The sequence below is a fragment of the Arachis duranensis genome, chromosome 10, assembly GCF_000817695.3.
Source record: "Arachis duranensis cultivar V14167 chromosome 10, aradu.V14167.gnm2.J7QH, whole genome shotgun sequence".
NCBI classification, from domain to species: domain Eukaryota; kingdom Viridiplantae; phylum Streptophyta; class Magnoliopsida; order Fabales; family Fabaceae; genus Arachis; species Arachis duranensis.
Window position 1 is genome coordinate 3,620,089 of NC_029781.3, and position 20,547 is coordinate 3,640,635.

Sequence of the window (20,547 nt, forward strand, 5' to 3'; positions counted from 1 at the left end):
GTTCGATGATCGGTTCGATTTTTCAGAACCTTGGGTATAGTATTAATGTTTGGTACACTTTTCAAAACCAAATTGCAGCTTTTTAAAATACTATTTTAGTGTTTATGGAGAAGTTAAAAAAATGATTTCTCTCATAATAAAAAGCTTTTTATCACTCTTCTCTTAAACTAAGTACTTTTAGAACTAAAAAATCAAATACAAAATAACTTATTTATAAACTACTTTTAATATAAATATTTATTGTCTGAGCTATTTTTTCAAAAAGAGTTTAATTAAGCTGTTTACCCAAACCGAGCCTTAGTATTTTAGGTATTTTTTTTTGTCTTGGCCCAAGGCTAAACAACCCAGCAAACCCGGGTCAGGCAAACCGGATATCCAATCTGCCCAGGAAGAACTGGATCCCTATCTTGATCCTCTCACACCTGCTCCCCTCTCTACAATCTCTCAGTCCCTATTCTTTTTTTGGTTTGATAGTGATTATTTTTCCTTCTATCGGCTCCTTTTCAAAGTTGGGCATGCTTTGTGACATCTTATTTAACTTTTTTTGGTACAGTGGCACGACACAGCACTCGATTCGATGGTCCTAAAACATTTGGATCATTAAATGGTCTCATAATAAAATATATTTTTTAAGTTTTTTAATAACTGCTAAATAGTCATTATCCATTATATCTAATTTTAATTACAAATTAATCCCTTGTATATTATTTAATTATAAAATTTATTTTTTTTATTTTTTAAATAATTATTTTATCATTCATCTATCATATTTATTAATAATCAAAATTAGATCTTCCATTAATCGTAATAAATATTTTACAATTTTAATCGATCATAATTTTATCATTGATCCGTTACATACGTATTGGATTGAAAAAATCGTGTTTGTTAGAAATTCAATCGATTGAAATTGATACACAATCGAATTGAATTTTGCAAGGCATATGGGGTTTTTCTTATTCAATCGATTGGTCATATTACCCAATCGAATGAAATCATCAAAGCAATCTGGGTGTAGTTAATTCAATCGATTGGTTCTGTCACCCAATCGATTGACTTACGCTATTAGAATGATATATGAAAGTTTAATCGATTGGTATGATAATACAATTGATCGGCGACTAATGGTAATTTTCAGTTCAATCGATTGGTATGAGCATTCAATCGATTTAAATGCGACGTAAATAAGGTTTTTTCTACATTCAATCGATTGGTATGATAATACAATCAATTGAATTTTGATATGCGTTATATATTAAACCTGATAACTATCCGTGTTCAGACTCCCTCCCCTTTTTAAATTTTACAACTCCATTTCTACATAACCTCTCTCCTCTCTCTAAATCCATAACACTTCTCTTCTTTTTCTTCTTCTCCAATCTCATCAACATCTACTCTAAACTACATACATATTATTAATCCTCATCCAAATTCCTACAAAACCCACCGAATTAATATTTCCAAAATGGCCAGAACTAAAAACGCAAAAATAGTTAGGATTGAGGGTGAAAGTTCTGCATTCACCAATTTATAATCTTAATATTAAAGAAAAGATAAGATTAGAGTATCTAAATTGAAATAAAAACTTAAAAATTAAAGATAGAATTTTAAAGATAAAATAGATGGATAATAAAATAATAATTTATAAACACGAATAGAAAAATTGAGAACAGCATAACATATAACGTAGTATACAATTCAATTGATTGGATAACACAATCAATTGACTGAATTATGAAAATCCATATTGCTTTGAAGACTTAAATCAATTGGTAACACAACCAATCGATTGAATTGTGAGACCTCATATTGCTTTGAAGCCTTCAATCGATTAGGTAACATGAACAATCGATTGAATTAGAAAAAATTCACATTCTAATCATTGTTCAATCGATTGTGTAAAAGTTACAATCGATTGATTTTTGAGAAAACCATACTATCGTCCAACATTGAATCAATTGTTTTGTGGAAACTTGAATTCCAATCGATTGGATTATGGAAAATCTGAAATTCAATAGATTGATTTTATAAGAAACACGATTTCACAACCCTATATGGATGTAACGGATCAAAGATAAAATTTTAATCGATTAGGATTGCCAAAAAATTATTACGATTAATGGAAGATCTAATTCATTATTACATTATTTAAAAATTTAAAAAATATATTTTGTTATAAAATTATTTAATAATCCAAACGCACCATAATTCTTTGAGCAGTGGCCCTGATGGTGTGTGGTTGTTGATTTATGGCTACTGGGGCGAGCTATTTTGGAGAGGAGTGGTGAAAGTGAGATCAAAGATATTGGGTCTTTTCTTGCTTGGGCCAAATTAGCGTGCTTATGAGATACATAAAACGCCATATGTCTTGATACAACTATGCAAAAATTTAGAAGAAAGCCCAAGCCCAAGCCCAAACTCAAATATAATGATTTGGAATTTGCATGCTTGAGTGTAGAGGCGAGAAAGCAGCAACTGTCGATGGCTTTTGGCGCTTGTTTCTTCGTTGCAGTGTGAGTCTTGAGAGTAAGAGACTCTCTCTTTTATCAAATGGCTTCCACAAAGCGCCAACTGTCGGAGGAGTGGATACCGAACTCCACGAACACGATGACCCCTCATCATTTCGTTTCTTCTCCTCGCGTTGTTCTCAATCAAGCTGATTGCGACTTGGGTATTCAATTCTCAATCCTATCTTCCACGATCATCTTTCTTAGTTCCCTTAAAGATGCCGCCTTTAGTTAAAAAGAGAAGAACTTTGCTTAGGGTTTTGTGAATCCAGCATGAATATTCCCATTTTTGCTCTGGATTGTATGATTGAGTTGATAATTTGTATTAGTGCATGATACTTGCATGTTTGATTATCTTATTTTTTATTTTCTTTCTAATGTGCGTTCTTTAGTCACTCGCATTTGATTACATTCAGCTTGTGATGTCTGAGAAATAAGTGCACGATAGTTAAGTATTTTGTTGTTTTCTTTCTTCCTAATGTGCTGTAAAAATCTTTGCATTCTTTACTTATTGCATTTGATTTGATAGCATTCTGCTTGTGATGACTAAGTTGCTGAAAATTGAATTGTTGCTAGATTTCAATGTGGAATCCGATGGACTTGTTGGATATGGACTTCATGATCAGGGGTTTGCTTATTGTTGGTCTGGTGCCCGAGCTAACGTTGGAATAACCAGAGGAAGATATTGTTTTGGGTGCAAAATTGTTTCTTTGCAGCAGGTTCCAATGGAGGACACCGACTTTGAGGAGCGGCATATTTGCCGGCTTGGTATATCTAGAGGGGATGATATGCTTGGGGAACTTGGGGAGACCAAATACAGCTTCGGATATGATGGGACAGGAAAGTTTTCACATGAAGAAAAATCTTCAGATTATGGTAAGAGGTTTGGTGTTGGTGATACAATAGTATGCTGTATTGACCTTGAAGGCAAGCCAATGGCTTCAATTGGTTTCTCCAAGAATGGTAAATGGTTTGGAACTGCACTCCATTTTTTCCCTAGTCCTTTAGGTCTTGGAGTGGTGGATTCTCCCCTGGAAGATTTTCAGTGGAAATCAGCACTTTTTCCACATGTGCTGTTAAAAAATGTGGTGGTTAAGATGCAGTTCAGCCTTGAAGATGGACTTGTTCCTCAAGAAGGGTTCAAACCTTGGGCCTCTGCTATTGAGGACAGAAACATCATCATGGGACCTGCCTTTTCTGATCAAAGCAATTGTGAAGTGATAATGATGGTGGGTTTGCCTGCTTCAGGGAAGACTACATGGGCAGAAAAATGGGTGGAAGAGCATCCAGAAAAGCGTTATGTTTTGCTTGGAACAAAGTTGATTCTTGATCAGATGAAGGTTAATGATACACTGATATATCCTTCTCTTCTGTCTCTAATTTGTGCTTAACTCAAAAATTTGTGTGCAGTTGAACGACTGTGGTGAAAGATTTGATCGCTTGATGGATCAAGTAACCGGAGTATTCAATGTGCTGCTAACGAGAGCAGCTATTATTCCTCGCAATTATATAATTGATCAAACAAATGTTCACAAAAATGCACGTAAGCATAAGCTCAAGCCATTTGCTGACTATCAAAAGGTAGCTGTTGATCTACATCTTTGGTTGCATCCTAAAAGTTAAATTTTCCACTGATTGTAATATCATTTTATGTTCAATGCAGATTGCTGTTGTTGTATTTCCAAAGCCAGAAGAGCTCAAGGTGCGGTGTGATAAACGATTCAAAGAAACCGGAAAAAAAGTGCCACCTGATTCTCTGAAAAACATGATTGGTACTTTCACATCTTACTTTTTTCTCTATTTTTTATCTGCCTATTTTATGTTCATCATTTCTCCCAACTTACAATCTTTTTTTGGCCTATTATGTTCTATTTTGTTATGGATGTGGCAGCTAACTATGTTCTTCCAAAAAGCATGGATATGCCTAATTCAGATGAGTATTTTGATCAGGTATTTTGGATATTTGGTAATGTAACAGCCTATACATATTTTTGGTGTTAAATGTAAATATCTTGACTAAAGCTTTATTTCATTTGAAGGTTAAGTTTGTAGAACTGAACCGAGATGAGTCTCAGATGTATTTAGATCAGATGAAGCAGGATCGTACATCTATATCAAACACTAGTTCATCGCAATTACAGTGCAGTGATTCCTTTCATTCACTTGCTGGTTCTCCTTTGCAAAACCAAGAAAGTTTTACAGGTTTTTGTCAACATACTGTTATTTTTCTACCATGGAGTATGTTTTTGTATTTAATGCTTTTAATGATTGTAACACTTGGTGCTCTTTGGTTCAGGCGGAGTTAATCATGGACAAGGCATTCATTCTCAAATCCATCCATCCAACTACTGGATGCCCAGTCAAGTTAGTTGGATCTATCTGTTTTATACACATACTAAATTGTATTGCTATCCATCTTGTTTAGTTGTTTTGAGGCAACAATGCTGATTCCTGTAGCTGGTATACATGCTCATAGGTTAACACAAATGTTCATGTGGTTGATCAGCATCATGGAAGTATGAATTCATTTTCCGAAGTATATCCAGGCAGTCAAATTCCCCCTGTACCCCGAGCACCCTCTCCTTGTGGACGTTATCCCATTAACAGAAACGAAGCGAATGAAGCCTTCCCAATTTCAAATGCAGCTACGATGCCTTTTGATTATCATAGATCCTACAATGACAACAGCGGTTTCCAGCGCCACCTGCAAACTCCATCCTCAGCCACACCCGGTAGTTGCTTCCCTCCTCTCCTCCCCTCCTCCTTCTCCTCGTATTATCATGCAATCTGATTGACATTGCTTTCTGTTACATTTCAGATTCAGTTTCCCCATTCGGGATACCAAAACCAAGTTCAAGACCTCCAGATGTAAGTTTCCCAGATTACAAACCATATCCTGGATTTACCCCTCAGCGTCCAAGATACTATTGACTCTTCTATGGAATCTGCTAGTCTTCATAGATATAACCTGGATATCTTTACATGTTTAAAATTTTTCTTGTGCATAGATACCAAATGAATTCACTATTCAGACATTAATAAACCTCACATGTATAGTGGTAAATTGAATGCCAAAATGTGAAAGCTTCACAGTTTCCGGAACACTTCATACTCTTTTCTTATGAATGAGTGACAAATCATAAAGCTCGAAATCATGACCAATTGGCTTGGTAAATGTTTCAAATTTTAATATATTTTGAAGCTTATAACAATAATGTATTTGGATACGATTTTCGATATAGAAATCCAAATACTGAAAAGAGAAAAATGGATTTTGATTTTCACTTTTTCATTTTTCTCATCTTTATATTTGATTTGTATCTAAATAAACATTTATACTTGGAAGTGTGCAAATAATATTCATCTTATTTATAATCCATTCATAATAAGGTTGAAAAAACAAATAAATTATGAAATTGTTAAAGGATATGAAATTTGGTTCTAACTTTTGAGGTGGGCATAGCCATATGAGCTAGGTATAATTATGCATTTATGCAAAAGTAAGAAGGGATCCACACTATGGCTTTCCAAAGCAACAGGGCGCAATCCATGTGAGTAACTCAGAAAAGCAAATTTGCCTACGCAAGCTCCGTGTCTTTGAGCCTACAACACCACACCACACTACACCGGCACTTTATTTATTTATTTCTTTCTTGTCTATGGTATTCTTTAGTTCTAATTCGTTGCATATCTAAATTCCATTTAAATATCTGTTGCTAGTCTATGTGTTACTGTATGTGTAAGATGAAATTTAATTTTTTGACATTTGTTTAAATGGACGAATGAGCTGACCAGTCGGCCAATTCAAATTATTACCGATACTTTATTTATTTATTTAGTGAATTAGGCATAACTCTATATGAGTTTCTAAAAGCCAAGTCTACCAAAATCCATAATTATTCATCGAAGAATTCTAGCACCTCATCCAATTCATGTACGTACGTGGGTGTGATTTGATTAGAGAACAAAGATATATTCAACCAACTTTACATTTCCTTTACGATAAAGGTGGATAGATTCTCTCTTTTGGCTTTTTTATGTTATGATTGTATTGTTTTTAATTTTGTAATTTTTATTATTAATGTTAAAGAACTAAATTAAAATAGATGTATTGGTTTTTTACGGGTAGAATTGAGTGAAGGGTGCTGTGAGAGTCCCGAGCGAGCATGCATTTGCCTATAAGATGAAAATGCAGGAGAGTAGTGGGTAACAAAGAAGATGGAAATGGGAAAGGAAAGAGATTAGTAAACAGCTTCACATAGATGCGACAAGTGAGTTCGGACATAACCGAAAGTGAGAGTAGGAAGAATCCAGTGCACATGGGCAATACATATGACTAATGCCTTTTGAGTGGGTCACTTCCAAAGCCAGAGGTCACTATAATAATGTTCATGCAGGTAATATATACCAAACTTTGATGCTTATTGTAATGTTGCATATACATTTTCATGTATTTGTGCTGCGTACAAGAGTAAGGAATAGTGGGGCTGTAAATGCAGGGAATGTTGGGGAACAAGTTGTTGTTGTTCACAACACACACTATCCAGCTGTTTAATTGGCTATTCAATTTGGAGTCATAGGTGGAATTGATTATGCATGCATATTCAGTAACATCTTGTATCAACATAATCTCTTATTCTTTTCTTTGCTATGTGCTTTCTATACTCTTAGGAGATCAATGTTATCACTTGTTACTCAATGCTGTATTAGGGATCAATAATGTTGGTAAATCCTAATCAAAAGATTAGGCGCAAAGTTACAGCACCAACACCATCCAAGAAGAAAACCGAACATGACGCATAACGGCATAAGCCGTAACACGAAAAAACAAAACATAATGAAACCAAGCCACAATCATTATTACATACTAATCCAAAAATCCTAGAGAAACATGCCATAACCCATAAGTTTTCACTTATGACTTAAGCAGGATTATATACTAAAACTGTATCCGAATTATCTTGACACCGACAAACATGCTTCGAAATTTCACTATAAACAAAAATGTTTTAAATAATTTAAAAATATGTCAAAAATATCCAACCATAATAAAAAAATCTATTCTGTTAACAAAAAAACATGACATAGTTGTATATTTTTGTATATTACACACTAAAAATAATTTACATATTAATAATTTAATATGTATAAATTATAATGTGTATTATAATATATTAGTAGCAATTAAAAAATAAGTTTAAAAAATAATAAAAGCTTATAAATATATAAATAATTGAAAATATAGGTTTGGATTAATGTAAAAATCAACAACTACAAAAAAATTCTTATTTTAATTCTTTCTATAACATCAATAACAATTAAATAGACTTTTTAAATAATAAAAATTATTAAAACAAGACTTTAAAATAAGATGAAAGACAAATTTTGAGTAGATTATATTTGATTGTATATGTTGAAAAAGAAAATGCTTTAAAATTTATTTCAGATGGTAAATTGATAATTTTAATTATATGAAATATTGTAAAATAAATTTAAAAATACTAAAATTCTAAAATATATGTTGAATGTTAATTTTTATATAATATAATTATTAATTTTGACCTACATACTATAAATTATATTTTGTTGACTTTTTGTTATATTATATTTTAATTTATTTTTTGTATTTAATTTTTTTTTTTAAATTTTGAATCCGTGACTATGATATGGCTAAAGAAAAATATGAGTTGTCTTAAATTTAATTGAATCTAAATTAAAATAGATATATATTTTTGTTACATTTTAAAATAATTTAAAAATATTTTTTATGGATAACAATACATGTGATTACTTTTTTAAAATGAAATTGTTTAGATGCAGAGTAAAAGTTTGAAATGAGAGAAATAATTCACGTTCAAATTAGATGAGTTTGATTGGAAATAGATCCTCTCCATTTTTTTTGTCATTGGAGAGAATAAAATGTAATCTCCCACCTTTAATTTTACAAGTGGGACCAGCAATAAATGAGAGAGAGAATGTATTGAATGGTGAGATCTTCCACTGGATACCATCCAATTTTTTTTTCACTGGAGAGGATCCATTCCCGAGTTTGATTAAGGGTAGCACTAATGTTAATGTCACTCCCAAATTACTATCGCCATTCTCATTTAACCATCTTTTTATTAATTTCCCAAAATACCCTCAATTCCCCTTTGTATTCTGCTACTTAATTTTTCCTCAATGAGAAAGGCACCGTGTGAATGGGGAACCTAAAGCCTAAAGCAATGGGCTGGGATCTTTAGTGGAACTCAAATCCAATAAGACTATAACAGGATATTTTTTTGGGAAAAAGTTGAACAGGCTAGTATATTTACTATTTGTACCATAAAAAATAGTTTTTAAAATTAAATAAAATTTTTAAATTACTCTTCTCTTCACTACTACTACTATCATTCTCTCTCTCTCTCGCTCCGTTGGTGCAACCAGCTCTCCCCACAGGTAGAGCATCGGGCTTTCACCTCCGAAGAAGACGACACCATAATCAAATCTCACGCTCGGTTCGGCAACAAGTGGGTCATCATAGTCCGACTCCTTTTCGTTAGAACCGACAATGCCATTAAGAACCACTGGAACTCCACCCTCAAACGCAAGTGTACCTCCATGGACCACATCAACGATTTTCACTTCACGCAGCCACTCAAACGTTCCGTTAGCGCCGGCGCCGCCATACTCGTGTCAATGGTGGTGGTGAGGTACTCGTTGCCGATGGTGATGGCGACGACGGAGATGACGGACAGGAAAGGGAGGATGCGGATGGAGAGCCAAGAGTGTGCAGTAGAGATGTCGGAGTTGATGTTGGCGACGCGGAAGTTCTCAAGGGAGACAATGAAATCAATGGCGGTGTTGGAGAAAGCTTGGAGGATTCAGGGTTAGAGTCATAGATCTTAACTTTATTGATGAGTGTTTTCGATTAACCCTTAAAAAGTCGTAGCCTTTGAATGTGTGTGCAGAGAAAATCCAATCCATTCAGGTGGTGAAGTTAACGGCAATGATGGCTGATGGTGATGGTGGTGGTGGTGCTGTTGAGTCGCAATCGACACCAATGGGACAGTGTGCGGTCGAAAGGGTTAGGGTGACGGTTGAGGAGGAGGGTGAGACGGCGGTATTGAGCACTAATGTGGTTGATGTTGGAATTGGGTTGCTGAGAACATTGAGAGAGAAAGGAGGGGGGAGGAGATGATAGTGGTAGTGGTGGAGAGAAGGGTAGTTTAGAAATTTTATTTAATTTTTTAGGGTTTAGATAATTTTGCTTGTAAAAATCATTTTTTATGAGTACAAATGGTAATTTTCATTTTTTATGGAGAGATATATTAGTGTTTTTAACTTTTATGGGTAGAAATAGTAGTTTATTCAATATTATATTTGGGATAATTTTTTCACAAATCAACTCAAAAGTTATATGGTTTCGAACAACACACAACTTAAATTCATGAAAACTAAAAATCAAATCATTATTTAAAATTTTTAAGTAGCATTTATTTTGAGGTAATGAGACTTAATATTATATTTGTTGGTTCAGAGACTGATACTAAAATTCGATACCTTCAAAAAGTGAGAACAAGAGACTGAAATTTTTGGAAATGAAGATCGAAACTTTAATAACATTTTATACTTAAAATACCTCAATTTCAATTAACTAATTCTAATTTTATTCTTTATACAAATTAAATTAGAATTTCATTCTTATTTCCATCTTTATCTTTCACTCTATACTAAACATAATACCGAAACATATTTCAATCTTTGTCTCTCACCTGCCAAACGCTATCTTAATGTTTTCAATGCATTTAAAATTTTCAAAAGTTATTATTCCTTATCTTCTTAAAATCTTAATCATTAGTTAATTCCGAAACAATTTATGCAAAATGCGGTATGATACGATTGTATTATATTTTTTTGAAAAACAATAAATAGAATTTTTCTTGATGCAGTCCTTAGTCCTTTCAGTTTCTGAGAGCACATATTCCAGAAAGCCTTGAACTTTAGGGATGGGATGACATAGAGGGACCATAATTTAGCCAAATCATGGGGAATCATTTTCATATTATCGTATAAATGATACATAGAAAAAGTGATAACTTTCCCCTTCCATTTATGTAAAATTACCATACTGAACGATGCTCGACTTCGTTGCAATCAAACAATCGATAAAAGCATATAGTACAAAAAAAATAACGTTCAGAACTTTCCAAAAACAACCGCGCTAATAAATTAATCATGTGAATAAACTTTCCTAAACCCATCAACTAATGTTAAGACGTTAAAAGAAAAATAAAAAAAGAAGTTAGACATGAAAATGTGAACGACTGACCAAAAACGGCAAGTAGTAGTCGTGAAATTTGTGATCACTAATTAAGAAACTTACCCTAAAAATTATTCATGTGTTTATAGGTAAAACGTAACATAATCACATTCTTCTATAGGTTACCAAGTACTAACCAAAAACAATGAACAAACTTAACGTCATTTGCTCCTCAAATCAATGTCTCGATTTGCTCCATAAAAGGGAAAGCAATTAAGTAGATAGATTCCATGAATTAAAACCTAAAAATCAGTACGGACCGACGGGGTTGATAGTTGATACATCATACATTGATTAAGATCATGGATTTGTAAAGTCTTAAAAAGCATAGCAACTTTTTAGGTTGAGATTTGTAGGTTTTCCGTGTAATATATACATTGTAAAGGACCACACCACCCTTCTTGACCTTTCCCCACTCTATTATTCTATGCCTTCTTTTCACGCCAAAAAACACTTATAAACCCCCACAATAACCCATCTTCTACTGTGCCCCTTTTCAACTCAATTGAATTTTTGTAAACTTCTTTCCTTTTTTTTTTTCTCTTTTCTCATCATTCAAAGTTTCATCATCTGCTTTTCTCTGCTAATGGCTTGTCGGCAATGATGAAAGTGGATTACTTTTGGAATTGAAGTTAGTTTCAGCCATGGCTCTTGATCAAATTATTAACTTGTTATGCAATGAAACTGTCTCTTTTTTCTCTGTTTTCTCTTCTGATCCTCTGTTTCATTGCATTGTCATCTTCTACACCTTGATTTTGCTATATTTGCCTCATCAATATTGGAGAATAGTTTTCTCACCTGTTCTGATTCTCACCGGCGTTCTATTACTCTTCATTCTCCGTCTCGGTGTAATTCAGAGAAGTGAAGAATTTCAGAAGGAAAGGAGCCATGTTGAAGAAGTTGAAGAACAAGAATCCATTGCTGAAGAAGAAAACAGGGGAAACAGAGAAGAGAAACAGGGGAAGCCAATTGAGCTTGTTGAAACGAATTCCAACGACCGGATCAAGAGAAATTCTGAAATTGAGTCCAAATCTGACGAGGGTTTCGAATCAAAGTCGTATTTTGAGGAGTCTTTCATGGAATGGAATGTGAAAGCGCCATTGGAGGTTATATATGAAGAGTACGAAGGTGAAGAAGCAGAGCATCATCCCAATGAAAAACAAGACGACACAACTATCTTCAGGTACCCTTCTTTGTCGCGTTATTATCCTGAGTCTGACTCGGACAGCTCGTCGGAGAATGGTTTTCCGGCGACCGGGAATTGGGACTCGCCGGAGAATATGAGCTTCACTTGGGATGAAGAAGACAGAGAAGGACTAATTGAGATAGCTCTTGATGGTAGTGGTAAGAAGTGTGGATTGGAGTTTAACTTTGAGGAAGAGAATTTGATTGAGATTGATATTTCTCCGACTCGGCAAAGAGAATTTTCCGATGAGGACAGGCACTTCTCCGGTGAGATTAGTTGCAACTAGTGTGATATTTCATTGAAGATTAACATAGTGTGAGTGGATATTGTCACCATTAAAATGGTGTCATATATATGCTTTGTATTGAGAGTGGAGTTGCCACTCCTTAACATAGTAGATTGATTATCTTGTGTTTTTTGTGAACGTGGTTCATCTTGTGTTTAAGGGAAAATTTTAAACATACGAAGACTAATCACAATCACTAATGTTAAAAATTAATGTGTCAAATAGTATGAAACCAATTTGGTGCATTAAGCAATTTTAGATCCAAATCTAAATTTTGAAGTGGTAGTTTGGATCTAAATGAACTTTAATCACGTAGCGTGAAACTTGAATGGGTTACACTTGATTGATTCAAACATGACACCAAGTCCCACTCAACAAAGTGATTAGCACTTGCATGTTCCTCTAGACAGAAGAAAAGTTAAATGGACATGGTAGTGAAAGTGACAAGTGACAACACATACTAAGAGTAACAGAGCGTTATGGATGTTTGGTTAATCCACAAAAATGGGTTATTACTTATTCTCCATATTTTCTTTTTCTCTATCTTTCCTTTTTTGTTTCTCACCCTCTCTTTTATTTTCTTTCTTTCTTTCTTCCTGTCACTGTCCCCAAAATGTGAGTCAAAGAAAGGTACGTCGCACCATGAAAAGATTACAAATTAAAATTTAGACTTAGCTAGCTTGTTAACGCATAATCAAATATCATATCCCTTTTTTCTTTTATCTTTTGTTTAACGCGTCATGCACGTAGAATTATTTGATACATAGTTGGAGAGATACCTATTCTTTTCTTCAAGACATTGGAACGTGCGTGCGTAGAGCGTAGTTCACTCTCCCATATAAAGCAACCCCGGTAGCTTAATGTGTTAGATGGTTCCTCTTCCCAAGTTTCCATGTTAAAGCACAGTACTCTTCAAATTCTAATTTGGTCCCTTACAATATAAGTGGATAGAATAAAATAAAATAATGCATGAAAATGTATGAGAAGCCAAATATAATTTAAGTAGAAACTCAAGTACAGTCGATTTCACGTGAAGTTGATAATTCAGCGCTGTTAAATTATTTGACTGATTTGACTAAATTTTCATCTATAATTTAGGGCTCCACTTGATTTAGATTGAATGAAAGTGAATTGTGATTATTATCATATAGGACAGATCAGAAAGAGACAATCAGCGAGGGTTCTTTTTATTTCAATTTCAACACACTATACATACCTTCATCAAAGTTTCAAAGCGAAATCATCATCACCAGTAGCCACCATAACTTGTAATAAGAACTAAGAACTGATCAATCCACTTTCATTAACAGTGTGTGTACGTTTGGAAAGGACAATTTTGACATGGACAAGGGACTACACATACACCTATACATGATCATCCTCCTCTTAAAAAGTAGTTCAATTTATTAATTTCATTTCATTTGCAGCCGTACGTATATATATATAAGCTAAGTTAACCCGTTTGAAACTGTTTTTGGGGACAATTGTTATGTTAGCCACATAGCATATATATCTTTAATTCCACATATCTCAATTATAGTCATCTTGATGGAGACTCGCTCGCTCCTTTAGCCTGAGGTCTATAATTCTCTGTTGTCACATTTTCAAGATAACATACAGTTCGTAGCAGTGTAAACAAAGATATTTTATTCATACTATGATGATCATGCAGAAACTCTAATTGACGAAGACATATCATAGCTTGGAAAAGAACATGAGTAGTTTTAATTTTACTTTTCTGCATGAAGAACAAATGGAAGAAAACATATATCACATATTGAATGAAAAACATATGGTTAGATATTTAAACCAAGCTCACCAAATTATCTTCCTTACATCATATACTAGATGATTTTTTATCAATTAGAATCATGGCAAAGTCTAGGAACTAGCAACTTCATTAAATTCTGGCGAGCATGTAACCAACAAAGAAAAGTGAGCCATTGGATGAAGTCTCACATCAACCTCACACTATTAAAATCATTATTGATAGCTATTTAATGGTTATAATCACAAAAATTGCTGGTCCTAGCACTCCTCTTAGATCATTGGTCTATAATATTGACTAAATAAGTTGATTGTGTATTATTATAGCTGCCAAGAATTATGACTATAATCATTTTCAGCCTATAGATCTATAGTGTTGTTGCGAAATTTCACTAATCCAAATCAGCCTGGCCCAATATCTAATCCTTCAAAGCCCGAAAGATTTGGAATTTATGGATGTTTTCTATTTCAAACTATGATTCTGACCCACGACCGAAAAAAAAAACTGACTGATATTGTAAAATAATTTACAGGAAAAAACGAGTGAATTGTATATCAAGTACTTCCGAATTAGACTTTTCTTATATCACCTAATATATCTTATTTTCTATTTATGTTTGGGCTAATTTTTTTAGTTATGTCAGAATGTGTTATGTTCAATTATAGAAAAATAGTGTGTTTTTTTTTTTATAGATATGGAGATAAAAAAATTTTAATTGAAATTCGCAAACTGAAGACTCAGTTTTGTTTTAGAAACAAAATTTGGGATCCGATTTAGAGTAATAGAAAAATCTGAACTTCATATTTTTATGAACTGAAAATATTTTTTAAAGAATAAGCAAATTAATGGGTCAGTTTTGTGAAAAAAAAAAATACAAACTATAAATCTAAGAATCAGATTTATATTATTTCAAAAAAAAAAATTAAACTATACGTTAAATCACATTATTAAAAAATACCACTTAAATCAAATGCTAAAAATAAAGCCTAATGTTTGTGCTGCAATTTGAAGCTATATATGTTATGATGTTATATATGCAAGTGGAAAAGGTTGGGCATGCTGGTTGAACAGCCTGTCTCTGCCTACCACCAGCTTCCTTCTAGAAATTATTATTGTCAACTTTTTTTTTTTAGGGGAGATTTATTGTTCTCCCACATTTTAGTAGCATCTGCCGCCTCCACATTAAAAAAGCTTTTACTCATCATGTTTTGGGTCAAACACTGATGGTAAATGATGTTTCCCTAAACCCTAATCTGTATCTGCATTTTTTACTATTTCATTTAACTTGGTTTATTTATTCTCCGCTATATTCTTAATTTTTTTAATATAAATTTGAATTGAACACGAACATATCAGCTGAAAAAGAAAATGATAGATGTTCAGTCAAATGCGCTTTGCTGACTATAATGTGTATGAAACCAATATTTAATTTCCTTCAAAGTAGCTAATTTGCTTTAGAGTATTCAAATTATTCCTTTATAATTTATTGAAAAAAAATTCCTTCATTCCCATCTTGTACAAACAAAATCACTTGCCAATCACATGCCAGCTCACTAACTTAGGTGTAAAAGTGAAGACAACTATTAACCTAGAAATGGCTATTAACATGAACGTTGCAACCAAATATACAACCGATGACTGTATTATTTTCATTTTTTCCCCATTTTCATGGTATTTTTGTCACTTATACAGTTATACCTTATTTTTATTTGAATATAATTATATATACTAGCTGGCACTTGGCACAATGTAAATGTTGGTAGGATGTTGAGAAACGAGTTAGCTCAATGAGGCGGCGCCCCTATATCTCAGGGGAACGAGGTTCGAGACCTGTCAATTTTGTGAACCACAAAAACTTAATTTTTTTTATTTCAATTATAATATGCAAAAAAAATATTACATATATATATATATATATATATTTTTTTTTTATTACAAAGGACTCGTGTCAGCCCTAACGTGGGTGCCAAGTCAAAAAAGAGTAGCAAAACGGAATGGAGGAACCTTGACAGCGCCTTCGCCTGCAAACCCTATAACACACGCATTCCACCATTTCCCATTTTCTCGCGTTTTCATCGCACACACACACTCTCTCTCTCTCTCTTTACAACAACTTTCTCTCACTTTGCCGTTTCTTCTCTTTCTCTCCCTCTCCGTCTTCTTCACCGATAACTTTGCTATGACGAGTTTCGCTTTCTTCCAGCGTCTTTCTAAATCCTTCCAAGACCATCCTTCGCATCTTAAGCTCATACTCCTCTGCACCACCGTAACGTACGTATCATCATCAACCTTCTCTTCTATCTACATTTTCCTTTCTCTGTTCTCAGTTGCGCTACCACTTGCTTCATTATATTGTCACGTTAGATCCAATACTTATCTATGAAAACGTTATAATTTTCAAGCTATATTCAGGATTTTTTTCAAACACTTGATACATGTTTGCATCAAACCGTAGTCTGTTATAGGTGAACAATTTTTATAAATATGCAAGTAAAACTGAACGCATTACGTAGATGGTGAACTGTAGATCTAACGTATATGTGTATGTGTATGACGGAGATTAATGAATTGGTGGAAATGCAGTGGTGGTGGCCTTTTGGCTTACAGTGATGCTGCTTCTTCTGAAGTGCCGGTTACCGAGAAGAAAAAGGTGGTGGTGCTGGGAACTGGTTGGGCGGGGACTAGCTTCTTGAAGAATCTAAACAATCCGAGATATGAGGTGCAGGTGGTTTCGCCGCGTAACTACTTTGCCTTCACTCCGCTGCTGCCTAGTGTAACGTGCGGGACCGTCGAAGCTCGAAGCATTGTTGAACCCGTTCGCAATATTGCTAAGAAGGTAAGAAATGCATCATATTGAATATTTCATTTGCATGAATTTATTATTTTAGTATTTAGATAGTTATTAATATTTAAAAGTATGAGATAAAATATGTGGTTGATTTTATAAATTAAAAGAATTATATTTTGAAGAAATTGATTTGATCACTAAATAATTATTAAAAAATAATAAATTTTGATGATTATTTATTATTTTTCACATATAAATATAAATTTTAGAAAAAAAATAAATAGGTTTTTGATCTTTTAATTTGTAGACATTTAAATTTTTGAATATTTAAAAATATATTTAAGTTTTTGATTTTTTTTAAATCTATACATATTGATCTCTCATGTTTATTTGAGTCTGCTAGACTCAACGAAAAAAATCTGATTGATATGGATTAATGGATGTACACATAAGAGAGTTTTTAAAATTAAACAAATTAGACTTAATATATTTAGATTTTAAAAATGTCAGAAACTTAAATGTATTTTTAAATCTTTAGAGATTTAAATGTCGACAAACTAAAAAATCAGGACCAATTTGTCATTTTGTCTAAATTTTGACTTGTAATGTATATGTATTTTTAACTACTAAAATTAACTTCAACGAAAAAATAAAGTCATGGAAGTGCATTTTGACTTTTCATTTTCTGCGAGATAAATATTAAAAAACAAATAAGATGAAGATCGGCGGTCTCATTATTTCTTTTATTTCAAAATAATTATTTATTTGGACAAAATAATGTCACATGAGTTAATTACCTCAAGTTCAATTTAATTTGGACAAAAAGTTGATAATGACAGAGAACTAGGTAAAAATAACAAATTTTCTGGCATAAACAGATTTTAGTAATTTGTATGTTTACATTACCTTCACTGTTGTGAGCATAAAAAACCATGTAGTTCTCTTCATGCAGTAATTTGTTAATCTCAAATGAGCTGGCAAGAATGTAACATATCATAAAATGTTATCATTGTGAGATACAAATGGCGGTGCTAGTGAAGTAAATTTACACAACTTTTTCCCTGGACAATTGCTATAATTAGGATTTTTATTCGTTTTCCTCTGAGCAGAAGGAAGTGGACGTTCTATTCAGTGAAGCAGAGTGTGTCAAGATTGATGCTGAAAACAGAAAAATATATTGTCGATCTAATATAAACAATAATTTGAATGGGAAAGAAGAATTTGTCGTGGACTATGACTATCTAATAATAGCCGTGGGAGCAAATGTCAACACATTTAATACTCCAGGAGTTGTGGAGAATTGCCATTTCTTGAAGGTAACTTCATACTTTATGTTCATCCTTATAGCATGAACCCCAGTGAGCAGAACTTACGAAATATTCTCATCTACATGCTTTTAATATTTAATTATCTCTCATGGACATGCGTGTTATGCAGGAGGTTGAAGATGCTCAGAAGATTAGAAGAACTGTTATTGACTGCTTTGAGAGGGCAAATTTACCCAATTTAAGTGAAGAAGAGAAGAAGCGAATTCTTCATTTTGCTATTGTTGGAGGTGGCCCAACTGGGGTAGAGTTTGCCGCCTCACTTCATGACTTTGTCAATGAGGATATGATCAGATTGTATCCGGGAATCAAAGATTTGGTTAAAATTACTCTTCTGGAGGCAGGGGATCATATCTTGAGCATGTAAGGATGTGAAACTCTAACAACACTTTTTGCTCCTGTCATTATGATGTACTACGAACAATTCAAGAAAGTTGGTGGTGAATTAAATGCTGAAACAATTAACATTTGATTTGAATCTTATGTCATATTGTGTTCATTACTTGCTCTTTATGCAGGTTTGACAAAAGAATCACTGCTTTTGCTGAAGACAAGTTTCAAAGAGATGGAATCGATGTGAAAACAGGGTCCATGGTTGTGAAGGTAACTGATAAGGAGATTTCCACTAAAGAACTGAAAAATGGAGGAGAAATTAAGACAATTCCATATGGAATGGCTGTCTGGTCAACTGGCATTGGCACTCGTCCATTTATTAAAGATTTCATGGCACAAATTGGTCAGGTATGTCATTGAGAAATTTGACATTATATTTGTGCTGGTTCATGCTTCCATATATGTTTATTTGATATTTAGTATCATTGGCAGAGAACAATTTCATTGCATCAATTTATTATTGGTTGTTGACTCTTCTAAATAGGCTAGCAGGCGTGCTTTAGCTACTGATGAATGGTTGAGAGTTGAAGGTTGCAACAATGTGTATGCACTCGGTGATTGTGCTACCATCAACCAGCGGAAAGTCATGGTATCAATACAATTTCTTCATCACATATTTAACCAGCTTGTTTCTTAGTATTCACAGAAACACACACTTAAGCATGTGCATTCTTACAAATAATCTTGCATCAATAATTTAATTTGACGTGTAACTTCTATTTTTGCATTTTCTATGTTCTTTTTTTTTTTAAATTCTAGACATATATATAATTTTGTTGATGCTGAGAGTTCATTTTCTTTATTCTGTAGCAAAAGTTCTCTCTCACATCTTTAAACAGAGTCATTTACTTAGTCTATTGTTAATTATGCCTTTTTAAGCTTGCTGAGTTTCAGTATAGATAAGATGCATTAACTGACAATCTAGCGCTTAGTAGTTGACCCTTGACAGCTATTTCTTTCAATTGAATGTTGTGATTCTTCATTGTTAACTCTGAAATGGTTTTTGGGATTGTAGGAAGATATTGCTGCGATCTTTAAGAAGGCTGACAAAGACAATTCAGGAACACTAACGGTGAAAGAATTTCAAGAGGCCATGAATGACATTTGCGAAAGATACCCTCAGCTGGAGTTGTATCTCAAGAATAACCAAATGCGCAACATCGCTGATCTATTGAAGGAAGCCAAAGGAGACGTTAAGAAAGAATCAATTGAACTCAATATCGAGGAACTCAAAACAGCACTCTCCAAAGTGGATTCCCAGATGAAATTCCTTCCTGCTACAGCTCAGGTTGCATCTCAGCAAGGCACTTACCTAGCCAAGTGTTTCAACCGGATGGAAGAGTGTGAAAAGAATCCAGAGGGTCCTCTCAGGTTCAGGGGAGAAGGTCGCCATCGCTTCAAACCCTTTAGGTACAAGCATTTGGGTCAATTCGCTCCATTGGGAGGAGAACAGACAGCTGCCCAGCTTCCTGGGGATTGGGTTTCAATTGGCCACAGCAGTCAATGGCTATGGTATTCTGTCTATGCAAGGTATTGCGTTAAATACAACGACACATGCTGAATTTTGATACTTTCATATTACCATGCTAGAATTCTTAATTATTCTGTTTGATCCTTTGAACAGCAAGCAAGTAAGCTGGCGCACAAGGGCCTTGGTAGTTACAGACTGGACAAGACGGTTTATCTTTGGAAGAGACTCAAGTCGCATATAGGAGGAGGGAATTCAAAGCAATATTAAAATTCTTTTGATTCAGGAAAAATTCTTGTTTCAGTTTCACCGATTCTTTTGAATAAGAGTAGTACACTAGCAGACTCGCGGCAGGGTTGTTACAGTCAAGGATGAATTGCTTTTCATTTTTTTTTCCATCTTAGTTGATATTAGAGTTGCAGCATTATTTGGTCATTTTCCCATTTTTCCAAACTGGTCGGGGAAAAATCATTGAAACTATTCATATGAATACTTCATAAATATCAAGGAAAGAGTTATTGTTA

General features: G+C 33.7%; 3 protein-coding genes across 4 annotated transcripts; all 3 read left to right on the forward strand.

Annotated features, from left to right (window-relative positions):
* Positions 1 to 2,470: 2,470 nt before the first annotated feature.
* On the forward strand, positions 2,471 to 5,651 carry LOC107468688 (uncharacterized). 2 transcript variants are annotated; one of them, XM_016088025.3, is made up of 9 exons: positions 2,471 to 2,671; positions 3,084 to 3,847; positions 3,918 to 4,088; positions 4,171 to 4,279; positions 4,399 to 4,457; positions 4,547 to 4,709; positions 4,804 to 4,871; positions 5,014 to 5,239; positions 5,326 to 5,651. In XM_016088025.3, exons 1-9 carry the CDS (start codon positions 2,551 to 2,553, stop codon positions 5,436 to 5,438), a joined length of 1,794 nt encoding a protein of 597 aa, XP_015943511.1. In that variant the 5' UTR covers positions 2,471 to 2,550; the 3' UTR covers positions 5,439 to 5,651. The 2 variants fall into 2 exon arrangements, with proteins under 2 accessions (XP_015943511.1, XP_015943510.1); XM_016088024.3 differs by having other exon boundaries at positions 4,984 to 5,239; positions 5,326 to 5,650.
* Positions 5,652 to 11,290: 5,639 nt separating this feature from the next.
* On the forward strand, positions 11,291 to 12,419 carry LOC107468690 (uncharacterized). The gene has a single exon (XM_016088028.3). The coding sequence runs from the start codon at positions 11,454 to 11,456 to the stop codon at positions 12,279 to 12,281; it is 828 nt and encodes a 275-aa protein (XP_015943514.1). The 5' UTR covers positions 11,291 to 11,453; the 3' UTR covers positions 12,282 to 12,419.
* Positions 12,420 to 16,052: 3,633 nt separating this feature from the next.
* Positions 16,053 to 20,547, forward strand: LOC107468689 (external alternative NAD(P)H-ubiquinone oxidoreductase B2, mitochondrial). Its single transcript, XM_016088027.3, has 8 exons — positions 16,053 to 16,320; positions 16,633 to 16,885; positions 17,947 to 18,153; positions 18,275 to 18,525; positions 18,681 to 18,903; positions 19,040 to 19,144; positions 19,571 to 20,085; positions 20,180 to 20,547. The coding sequence occupies exons 1-8, from the start codon at positions 16,229 to 16,231 to the stop codon at positions 20,265 to 20,267; spliced, it is 1,734 nt and encodes a 577-aa protein (XP_015943513.1). The 5' UTR covers positions 16,053 to 16,228; the 3' UTR covers positions 20,268 to 20,547.

Bases quoted from the DNA above. Each gene is read 5' to 3' on its own strand.
- LOC107468688 (XM_016088024.3), top strand. From the start codon at position 2,551: ATGGCTTCCACAAAGCGCCAACTGTCGGAGGAGTGGATACCGAACTCC. The intron at 4,089-4,170 runs GTAGCTGTTGAT...TGTTCAATGCAG, and splicing joins CATTTGCTGACTATCAAAAG to ATTGCTGTTGTTGTATTTCC. The intron at 4,872-4,983 runs GTTAGTTGGATC...ACATGCTCATAG, and splicing joins ACTACTGGATGCCCAGTCAA to GTTAACACAAATGTTCATGT.
- LOC107468690 (XM_016088028.3), top strand. From the start codon at position 11,454: ATGGCTCTTGATCAAATTATTAACTTGTTATGCAATGAAACTGTCTCT.
- LOC107468689 (XM_016088027.3), top strand. From the start codon at position 16,229: ATGACGAGTTTCGCTTTCTTCCAGCGTCTTTCTAAATCCTTCCAAGAC. The intron at 18,526-18,680 runs GTAAGGATGTGA...CTCTTTATGCAG, and splicing joins GGGGATCATATCTTGAGCAT to GTTTGACAAAAGAATCACTG. The intron at 18,904-19,039 runs GTATGTCATTGA...TCTTCTAAATAG, and splicing joins TCATGGCACAAATTGGTCAG to GCTAGCAGGCGTGCTTTAGC.